This window comes from Medicago truncatula, chromosome 6, assembly GCF_003473485.1.
Source record: "Medicago truncatula cultivar Jemalong A17 chromosome 6, MtrunA17r5.0-ANR, whole genome shotgun sequence".
Classification (NCBI taxonomy): Eukaryota; Viridiplantae; Streptophyta; class Magnoliopsida; order Fabales; family Fabaceae; genus Medicago; species Medicago truncatula.
The window spans coordinates 40,370,208-40,381,254 of record NC_053047.1 but is presented as its reverse complement, the minus strand read 5'-3'; the positions used below and the strand labels follow the sequence as shown (position 1 = coordinate 40,381,254).

Below are 11,047 nucleotides of genomic sequence, written 5' to 3'. Positions count from 1 at the left end.
AAAAAAGTTTAATATGATAAACAAACACAAAATAGATTCTGAATTTGTATAAAAAAAAGTTTGTATAAAATCCGTAAAAAAATAATCCCCAAAAATTTAATAACATATTTTTTTTTTTTTTTTTGTCTAGTAAACCGAAGAAGTGGGATATCTGACGTTCAAACTTTTGCTGTGCATAAATGATGCGAAGTGGGAGTGTATGGGGTTCAAACTTGTCGTGCATAAATTATACTAAAACAACTGTTACATCAAAATGTAGGGAGGAGTTAATTACAGTTGTTCTCAAGCGGGAAAAGAAGTGTTAGTTATAAAATCAATTTTGTTCAAATATCTCTTTCAGTTACTCGCTCCCTAGGGTTTGTATTTTCTTCTTTCCTCTTTCGATTATTAATCTGTTTGCTGGAAACATTCATTCCAATCTTCTCCGATTTGGTGGTTAGGTTTTAATTTTCTTTATTCGACGCTTCTTCTCTTTAGGGTTACGATTATTAATCTATTCCTTTTTTTTTTTTTTTTTCTTTCAATTCTATTTGATTTATTATTATTATTATTATTATTATTATGTCTCTTCTTGCTTTTTTGTTTATGTTGTGTGATCGATTGTTGGAAATATTCATTTGAATCTTCTTGGATTTGGGGGTTAGGTTTTTAATTTATAATATTCATTTTGAAATTTTTTATGTGATTTCTTTATTTTGGGGTTAAGGTTTATTCCTTTGTTTTTTTGTCATATGGAATTTAATTTGTTAATTTGTTGTCTTTTTTTGACTTGTAACTCATATTGTCTAATTAAATTTGTCTTTCCAGTTCACAATGTTACCTAATCCCAAAAGGTATTTCCCCAAAATACCCCGTGGCTTCAAAGGCTTAAAAGTTGATGTAAGTTTTTCTGAAAATTCTAACTAAGTTATCAATGCTTTTAATTTGATTTGATGACTTTTTTTTTATAAATGTTATTGTTAATCTATATACCAGCCAGAGACATCCGCCAAACGTTTTCATGATGCCGTCATTGCCGATATTCTTAGCAAAAGGAATCAACCCAAATCTGCCTGAGTTAGATCATGAGGCAAGTTTTTGCGACCAGCCTGCCTGCCTTTAGCCTCTTTCTTCATTTTTTCAATTCTTTAATTTAATATTGATTCATCTCCATACCTGCAGAATTATATGTTGAGGATAGTGCAAAGAGCTCAAAAGGCGTGGGCTAATAAGGCTCGAACTCGGAGAGCTGAGAGGAGGGCTGAAGAAAGAACAAGGAAAGCTGAAGAGAAGAAGGAATTCATTCAAAAGGAGAGTGAGGACAGAATGACGAAACCTGAAGAGGAGGAATTGGCTGAAGTTCAAATAGAGAGAGCTGAATTGAGAATGATTGAAGCTGAACATGAAATTAAGATGGCTGAATACCAAAAGCAGAGAGCTGAAGAAAAAATGAAGAAAGCTGAAGACAAAAGGCTGAGAGCTAAAGAAAAACTGAGGAACTGTGAAGAGAGAGCTGAATGGTATATGATCAAAGCTGAAATTGAATTTAAGGATGCTGTAGAACAAAGGCAGAGTGCCCATGAAAGAAAGCTGAGGGCTGAAGACCAAAAGCTGAGGGCTGAAAACCAAAAGCTGAGAGCTGAAGAAAGAATGAGGATCGGTGAAGAGATAGATTTCGCTGAAGTTCAAAATCTTGAAGATAAAAGGAGGAAAGCTAACATCGAAATTCTAAAGCTGAGAGACAGAAAGCGGAAAGCTAAAGACAGAATGCAGAAAGCTGAAGACCGAAAGCAGAAAGCTAAGATAATGAAGTTCGAAAGAAGCCAGCCACCCAGGATCGCTAAGGCAGCTTAAGTTTAAAAGCAGTTGGAGGCTTAAGATGAAGAAAATCCATGTGGTTTATGTTTTGGCCCTTTATAGTCTTTTATTTAAATATTGATTTAACTGCTCTCTGATTATACCACACAAAAGGTAAACAGAATTCACCCCAAAAAGAATATAAAAATATGGTTTTCATTTGTACACATTATTGGAGAAGCTGTTTTTCAGTGGGAACAATTTGGCATGTTGCATATCATATAAAGAGTTTCATTGTTTTGAATTTTCCAATATCCAAATATTATTTTCTTGTCAAAATGATAATACGAATGAGTGCTATAATGCAATTCAACTTTTACAATACAATCAAAACAGTCATCGAGGTTTTATATTAACTTTTTGGTGTGAATTGAGTATCATTTGCACTCAACTATAGAGACAAATGAGTAAGGCTTTTAATAGATGACAAAACTCTCGTTGAGTTGGGTAGGACTGCAATTTTAGTCGGGGATCAAATTCAGATTCTCTTGATTGATTTGTCGTTAACTGAAGTTCATTAATCACGTGAATCCAATTGTTACATTGCAAAATGCAAATAATGACATTACCACTGGAAACCTTTATGTTATACAGTTTCAGAGATTTTATATCCGTTGTTTCATGGCTAATTCCAACTACAAGCCAATATTTCTTTTATGGGTTTTAATATTTTGGGACATAGTGTTATCAGCGTCATCTTGGAGTTATATATAACATGGGCAATATAATTAGATTTGTATTTAATATTATATGATTTTAAATATATACATTATTATCAATGATTTTACTCGTTATATAAGCTTTTGGATAGACATTTGGTATTTGATAGAACATTATGACGTCGTTTGATTCATGTAACCGACCATACTTAATAGAATAAAGTTTGGTTGTTGTATAAACTTTTGATAAGTTTTTTCATTGGTCATTTCTACGCACACGTTTTTCTCTTTTCTTCAACATAAAAATCCATGCACATCTTTTTTTAGTGTTGCTAAAAGCCTTAACTTCTGTGGTGTTATAAAGTATGCTCTCTTTTCTCTTTTTGTATTAGCTGATATCAATATTTGAAATGATTCTAGATTTCATCTGTTGTAAATTTGTCATTATACAATTGTTTGTCAAAATCTCTTTTAGTATATATCTCTTTTGAAGTTTCTTTGCAGCTGAATCAAATGTATGAGTATGTGGATTTGGGTTTGTAATGTAATAGATATGATTAAAGTTCTCAACAAAAGAAAACGAAAGACCTGCTAAAAAAAAGACGAAGGCAAGAATAAGGAAAAATCATAAGTTAGAAAAGTCAAAGTAAATTCCAAGTTATGAAAAAGAACTGCTAGTCAAGTAATCATATTTTTATGCAGCAATAGATCAATTTATTTCATTATAAATTAAAGGATCAATAAAATCTTGAAATGTGATTATAAGTTTGAGAATTGGCATTGTATATGCCCATTAGTCACTCTCCTAAAATGCTCGACATAAGATTTATTGCATATAAAGGGAAGCGTCATTTTACAACTAGATAAAACTGATCCCAACGCCTCTACGATATTAACATTTTATTTATGCATTCTATCACCCATGAACTTACCACTAGTCAAGTAGTTATTGAACACAATATCTAAGTTAATTTATAAAACAATGTCGAAGCTAAAAATTTAATTTAGATATGTATGAATGACCAATGTAGAATAAGAAAATTGATGGAAAAAAAATGATGAAAGAAAAAAAAAAATTGATCCTCCATGTACTAATGGTGGGGCCTGTATGCTTAACAGACCTTCACAAAGGAGGAATGCATAAATAAAATGACTAATGGCAATGGTTTTCTTAATTACATTACAGAGAAGTTCTATCAGGGGTATCTCTGCAAATTCTTCTAAGTTAGATTCCTTTCATGTCTAATTTTCCATCTTCAGCTTGGATTCTCCATTTTCAGCTACAGTATCACTAGGGACCACAGGTGTTGAAGTTGTGGCCATAGGTGGAACTGCAGGTGTTGAAGTTGCGGCCATAGGTGGAATTGCAGCTTTGGCATCACCATTGCTAGTGGCTTCCTGCTGATGTACTGTCTCAGTACTGGCATTTCCAGTTTCATTGTTAATTAGATCCTTTTTATTCTCTAATTCACTTCTAGCCAATGAAGAACACTTTGTCTCTGAAATTGGGAATAAAAATCAGCAATTTTTAACAATATAGTGGCTAATGAGAAAATATGAAGGGATGCGGCTCCCTTGTAGTCATGGATTCCCCATATTCACTCAGTCTGGACATCGGTAGTCATTCGATCAAGATGGAACAATCTAGATTCAAGTTCGGTATTTTGAATTATAAAAATTAAAAGATGCATTTTTTTTGAATTGTACAATCTTGACCGAATGACCACCAATGTCCCTTGCTGCATGAAAGCAGGATACCTTTATTGAAGGGAATCCGAATTCTTTCTATTTGCATTGCCATGAAAAGCAGACTGTCTATACTGAGACTATTTATCTTTGACATAATTTCAAAAATGTAACTTCTGACTAAAAGGATATAAAGTATAAACATCCAAACCATTGCCCCTATCTTTAGTGCTTTGACCCTTCAACTTTCAGCTTATTGAATTTGACAATTAACCCCCTTAATAATTACAAAGTCTCAGCAGCTAGTTCATGTGAAATGTAAAGTTTAGTGCTGACTGTTAAGCACAAACACTTGCAGAATAATCATTGCAACATAATAAATTGACAATTGAAAATTTTCATGCTTTGAGAAGATAGTAAAAGACAGGGGGTTAATTGCCAAAATGGAAAATTGACGGTCTTTTTACCAAAATTACATTGACGATATGAAAAGATTTTATGAATGTTTCCAAATGTAAAATTAAATTAAAAATAAGGAGAAGAAAATATTACCATTTATCTCGCCCATAGTAATAACTCTATTGAGAAAATCTCTAAATTGCGTTAATACTATTCTTTCTTGTTCAGCATAAACCTCTGTCACTCCTTGTCCGTCAGGAAATTGCGAAGATGTATTGCAGGCATGGGTCGTTTGTCCGATGGGAGAGGCAGCTGTCATGAACATTGAATCTTGCTCGTCACACATCAAGGCTAAAGTCCCAGGAGACATCGGTCTTTTTGGGACATCAGCGCCATCTGAACATGAATTACCAGGGCTGATTTTATCTGTTTGATTTGCACTTGAACAATCATCATCCATAGCCTTCTCAACATCAACTTCTTTTTGACTCAGTAATTGCTCTTGAGTTGATGAAGCAAGGGAAGTTTCTGTCTGATCTTCTGTACGCTTTTCCACTGTTTTTTTCTGGTCTGATCAAATTAAAACAAAAATTGATGAGAAAAGGAAACACAATCAATGGTTGTGAAAAAGGTATCCGATCCTTAATGTGATTCTCAGCTCTGTGGTTTTCATTTTGATTATGCACTAGTCTAGAGCAGTGTAATTATGATAAAGTTTCATATGGTACAGTTGTTATTGGTCCATTATAATGCACACACATTCAAAAAATAAATAGTGAGCCTGATTACGAAAACAGGAAATGCATGGAAAAGTGACACGTATAGAGGAAAGCCTTTCTAGGTTAATACCAGTCATTCATACAACAAAAGAATATAAGAAAACACAACGGGCCTTTAAAGACATAAAAATAATTGATGATTGGCGATGATAGAAGTCAGTGTACCTGCAAGCGTCTTTGCAGCTTGGCCAGATACAAGTACCAGAACTGAACAAAGCTCCTTGAGGTGATGTGGTTGTACAACGTCTGATAAAAGAGACCTACAAAAATAATCAAGTAAGCAACTAACTTTAATAAATTTACCTTCATTTCATATATATATAACCAACATTACCTGTACTTTAATTTTGACGGACTCTGACCTAATGTTGGATTTGTACCACGAGCACTTGAGACAGGTGAAGCTGATGAGGAGGGTGCTGGACCTTTGACAAGGTTTACCTGACAAATATTAAAAAATATTTCAGGATGATAGTGTATATAAATCGAGCAACAAAAGATGCACATGAATCCTAATAATACCATTCACCATAGTCTGCAGATAGCAAATATGAATGACTTAACTCATCATAACATTGAAACTAAAGCTTTCACTTCAGAATCTCAAACTTAATTTGTCTCTATACCTTAGGATTTAAAACTAGAAAGCTTAATTTAGTAAAGACTTAATTCAAGTTTAAATGAGTATTTTAAACTCAATGATAATCATGTCAACTCATAACAAAAACATAGTTGTCTAATGTGACAAAAATTACTATGTCGACTAGAGACTGGACAAACCGTTGTTTATTATTTCTCCGATTTAACCAATACCTAATTTTAAATAAACCCCTGTACCAGTACGACTTGTGCAATAAGCAAATTTTACCTGTTGTCCCGGCTTGCTAATTGATGGATCCTTGGCTGTAGGCCATAAGAAGAGTTCCTGACCTTTTCTTTTCTTTGATGCTGGAGGTGATGAAAAGCCGTAGGAACCAATAGCTCCAGTTATGGCAGCATTTGCCGCTTGCTGAAGATACACATTGTTATTTTGATCTCCACGAAATAAAGCCTGTCTCTCTTCACTTCCCTCAAAATTCTTGCAGTCCATGCATCTACAATTCTCAGAACAAAGAACATTGGCTTGGAAGCATTCACAGTACTTCTTAAGGCAGCCGGATTTTTTACAATGGCACCCCTTGTGATGCTTTATTAATATTAAACCTTCCCCAGCCTCCTCCTACATTTATTATCAAAATACCAGTCAGCAAAAAAATTGAAAAACAGTATGTGATACACAATATATTCAGTAAGTTTCTAATACACGGATGTTACCAAGTCCAGAAACCTTTTTTCTATAACTTTTTAGACCATATAAAGGTATTTGTGAAGTAGTTTAATTAATAATAAGATCCAGACAATTCAGAAAATTAAACCAGGAACCGTCCAACTTCTTGCGAAGATATGCATTGTTATATAGGAACGTGAATGGAAACTTTTTATAGTTCACTTCCAATTAAATTTAGCATTATTGACTTTCTACCCTTAAGTTTCTAAACAACGACAACCAAGCCTTATTCAACTAAGTGATGTCGGCTACATGGATCAAACGACACCATAATGTTCTATCATATAAAATATTTCTATCTAACTCATTAATATAACTTACCCTAAACGCTATATGCTCCAATAAAAACACATTCAAGACTTTTTGGAATCAATATAACTTATAGGCAATATATCCTAAACCAATCTAATCATACACAATGGTGCAATACAATACTACCTGCCACAAAATGCTAGACCTACTTACCCTGCTATCGCGTGCTCCCTGAGGGCTGCTCGCAATTTTGGGCCTAAATGCATTTGGATTACGCTCTAAAGTAGCTTCAACAGCCTCTCGCCTAGCAGCTTCATTGTCAACATTGTTGAAACAATTTACACAGTTGCAACCATCACAATATATTCCTGACGCAAAACATTCACAATATCTGCACAAAACATTCTGAAAGTCAGCTTCATGAAGCATTGTATAACAGCCAATAAGGTGCTATGACAAATGACCTCTGCCAAAGGAGAGATAAAACAAACAAAGATAGTAAGTTTTGACCAAAGAAAATATTTTCTTTTTTATGATAATTCAGCTAAATTTGACCATGACTATACAGTAGAAGTTAAAACTACCTATGCATACTATATAAACAAATTCTATGCAAACGATCAGTCAGTTGATAGGTACGAAAATTTATTTGTTTTTAATAGGAAAATTTGGTGCTACAACAAAATTCCTGTCATGGCAAGGTCGGCGGACGGCGGAAAATTCATACCCACTGTGGGTCCAGTTAGATGCTTTACTATATATACAAATTTCAAATAATAGACACGTGTTGATTTGTACTTCAAAGGACAACAAGAGTATATACTTGTACAGAATTGTGGATAACTACATACAAACAATTCTGCATTTCATAGTTGCAAATGTGAGAACATGCGCTAGTACATGCTATGCACACATTATACACATATATGCTGATAGGTGTTTTTATATTTCAACTGACACCATTGAAAGAAACACACACACGTAGAGAGAAAAAGAGATTTTTTCTTACAGTTTTAAGCATTTAGAATGTTTACAATTGCACTGCCTTTGCTTCTTTGGAGTACCTTCTTTCACTTCAAAATTAGGTCTTGATCTTGGTTTGGGAGATTCTTGTTTCCTGAAAAATCAAAGGGTAGTTAATTAAAGACCAAAAGACAGTTGCTTGTCAAAACATAAAGACAGGTACAGATATACTAATATCATGTTTGTAGTTATCATGTATTGTTGAATCAAAACATCAAAATTATGTTAGTGTTATGAAATAGTGGCTATATCGTAGCAGAATTTCAACAAATTGTTATTGCTTTGCGGTACACTATGTCAAACAGCAGCTATAGTGGCAATATAGCACTGTAGAGTAGCATAATCAGAACAAACAGTTATTTTCCACAATCCACGATTGCGAACATTGAATTATACCATGACTACGAAGTGCCTACTTCACTTAAAGCCGTAACTTCTAATATATTGAGTGTTAAGATTTTGAAAAGAATAAAAAAAAAAAATGAATGCTATGATGACTCAAATAACGACATATACTATGAAAATCAGTTACCTAAATTCACTAAGTGTGGTTACTAACCGCTGAAAATCCGTTACCTAAAATGTGTATACAATTAAATCCTACATACTCAAATACTAAAACAAATTCAAACTCCCGCCAACATATAATCCTCGTGAAGAACACGATACATTACAACATACAATCAAAACTTTGGTTTCAAGTAGAATTGCTTTTGCCTCTAGAATCGATTCTAACTTGAAGTTAAAATTCATAACTTTCAACTACAAACATGATTTTTACACACGAATGTATTTCAAACATAAACCACTTTGGTTCAACTTACTTTTAACTAAAAACCAAACACACTAAACACAAGAATGATAACACTACACATCAACTTAATCAAAATTTAAATCAACTAAAACACACACTAAATAGAATCAAACACACACTAAACCGATTCAATCATGATTAAACTACACATCAACTTGATCAAAAGTCAAAATTTAAATCAACCAAACAAGAAACTTTCCAAACAAACCCATCAAAAATTCAAAAACACAAACTTTCTTCAAATTCAAACAAAATTATATATATAGAACAGTTTCAGCATTACTCACCCAACCCTCACAGAAGAGTGTTGAAGTGTTTGCACCTGTGCCGGCACCGGCATCGGCAAACCACCCACTCCAACCGGTTTCTGCACCATCACACTCCCCTGTGTCACCACCTGCTGCTGCGGTTTCGACTGTTCCATCAACATCGCATTGAAATCAAGCTGCCTCGCTAGTTTCTTCGACGGTACATCCAACCACGCCGTCGCAGTCGCATTGGCAGCCGCAGCCGCAGTTGCAGCCGCAGCCGTAACCGTAACAAATTCCGGATGAACAACATTCTTTGGAGGACAATCTCCTCCTTCACCTTCCGCCATTAAAACAACACAACAATTTTCAATCCAAAACGCACAATTTCAAATTGTTCAAATTCCACCACCGATTACGATTCTTCCCTCAAATTTCTCAAAAAATCAAAAATAAAAAATCAAAAAATAAAAAATCGTTAACGAAGACGAATTTCGAAGCTGTGGATTGAAATTACAAAGAATTTCAATTTTTGGAAATTTGAAATTCAAAAAGTTTTTGAAAATTGTTGGATCCAAAATTGGTGATGTAAGAGAATGAGAGAGAGAGGTTTTTAGAGAGAGAAAGTGTGTGAAGGTTTTTAGAGAGAGAAAGGGTTTGAATAGAAAGAAGAAGAAGAAAGAAGGTAACGCAGACGCGAAGAAGCTACTACTCCCTCTTTCTCAGCAGGTTTTGAAAATTCAATTTTTTCAATTTTTTGTTTTGTTAGTATTTGACGGTGAGATTTTGTTTTGAGATGTATTGGACGGTGGATTTTGAAGGATGAATTGGAGGGTTGATATTTATAGAAGTGTTTCTCATCTACGGTGGATATGAATTGATGATAGTTAAACTGAAAAATATCGAGTAAACCATTAAATTGATCTCTATATTTGTAAGTCGTAATCAAATTAACTTTTAACTCTATTAATATTTTAATATGGTCTATGTCTTTATCGAAAGTTTCTCAATTAGGCTGTGTTTTTAGTTACACGACGAGGGACCTAATTGACAAATTTTTAACAAAGACGCAGACTAATTTGAAATATTAATAGGATAATGACTAATTTGATAGTGATTTATAAAGGCACGGACCAATTTAGTAGTTTATTCGAAAAATCTGTTTTATTATTTTGTAGGGTTAATCATTCTTTAGATCATGTAATATTGCGTAATTTCGATTTTAATCTCTCTGAAAAATTAAGTTTAAATTTTATCTCTTTAATATGAGATTTTTCACTTATAATCTCTATCTTTATTAAAGTGAATTGCTTATGTGAAACGATGAGTTGGGTCATTTTATTATTTTATGTGTCTTTTAATCTCGTATGATAGTTAAGTTTAATAACTTAAACTAATTTTAAAAATAGAAAACTATAACATTCAATAAGAAAAATTGAAGAAGTTTTTTATTAAAATTAAATAAACAAAATTTAAAAAGCTAAAAGAGATGAGGTAAGATTGATCAACAACGTTGAATGTTCTATTGAAAGAAATCAACGGGTTAGAATTGTGTGTGCCTTCTCTTTTGTAAAATTATTGTATTTTGTACTATGTGTCATTCTATTATTTGGACTACCATTCACCAAGACCGATTTAGTAGTTGTTGTTACACATTCAAAAAACCATTTACAACATAAAGTTGAAAAATTAATCTTAATCTTCCAAATACTACCAATCCATATAATCACGAGCTTTTTCAAAGCTGACTTTAAATAATAAGAGCTCTTTGCTTAAATTACAGGAGTCATCTACCACCTCGTTAACAATAAGAATCGCATTCAAAAAATTTATAAACAACCAATAACATTACAAAGTTAATATGAAATTTTTTAACGAAAGCTGACTGTGAAAAGGAAATAACACTTCCAAAAACATTTTTCAATCTATTAGCAAACACCTTTGTCAAAAATTTATATAAACGACCAATCAATGATATAGGACAAAAATCCGCCAAACGCTGAGTACTCTCCACTTTAGGAATA

The 11,047-nt window shown here is 33.2% G+C and overlaps 2 protein-coding genes across 3 annotated transcripts; one reads left to right on the top strand and one right to left on the bottom strand.

The window, feature by feature from the left end:
- The first annotated feature begins 821 nt into the window (after positions 1-821).
- Positions 822-2,080, top strand: LOC11436756 (caldesmon). 2 transcript variants are annotated; one of them, XM_024785749.2, is made up of 3 exons: positions 822-879; positions 976-1,069; positions 1,162-2,080. In XM_024785749.2, exons 2-3 carry the CDS (start codon positions 1,001-1,003, stop codon positions 1,831-1,833), a joined length of 741 nt encoding a protein of 246 aa, XP_024641517.1. In that variant the 5' UTR covers positions 822-879; positions 976-1,000; the 3' UTR covers positions 1,834-2,080. The 2 variants fall into 2 exon arrangements, with proteins under 2 accessions (XP_024641517.1, XP_024641516.1); XM_024785748.2 differs by lacking the exon at positions 822-879 and having other exon boundaries at positions 903-1,069.
- Positions 2,081-3,444: 1,364 nt separating this feature from the next.
- On the bottom strand, positions 3,445-9,757 carry LOC11440002 (protein tesmin/TSO1-like CXC 5). Its single transcript, XM_003620552.4, has 8 exons — positions 9,063-9,757; positions 7,948-8,055; positions 7,152-7,329; positions 6,228-6,578; positions 5,694-5,800; positions 5,525-5,619; positions 4,734-5,150; positions 3,445-3,994 (listed from the first exon to the last, which is right to left on the bottom strand). The coding sequence occupies exons 1-8, from the start codon at positions 9,371-9,373 to the stop codon at positions 3,738-3,740; spliced, it is 1,824 nt and encodes a 607-aa protein (XP_003620600.2). The 5' UTR covers positions 9,374-9,757; the 3' UTR covers positions 3,445-3,737.
- Between the last annotated feature and the right edge of the window lie 1,290 nt (positions 9,758-11,047).

What these genes read in the sequence shown, in the direction of transcription:
- LOC11440002 (XM_003620552.4), bottom strand. Translation starts at nt 9,373, where the DNA reads ATGGCGGAAGGTGAAGGAGGAGATTGTCCTCCAAAGAATGTTGTTCAT. An exon ending in CACTCTTCTGTGAGGGTTGG is followed by an intron (nt 8,056 to 9,062) that starts GTGAGTAATGCT and finishes TTGATTTTTCAG; the next exon opens with GAAACAAGAATCTCCCAAAC. An exon ending in TACTATGGGCGAGATAAATG is followed by an intron (nt 3,995 to 4,733) that starts GTAATATTTTCT and finishes TCCCAATTTCAG; the next exon opens with AGACAAAGTGTTCTTCATTG.
- LOC11436756 (XM_024785749.2), top strand. Translation starts at nt 1,001, where the DNA reads ATGATGCCGTCATTGCCGATATTCTTAGCAAAAGGAATCAACCCAAAT. An exon ending in TGCCTGAGTTAGATCATGAG is followed by an intron (nt 1,070 to 1,161) that starts GCAAGTTTTTGC and finishes CCATACCTGCAG; the next exon opens with AATTATATGTTGAGGATAGT.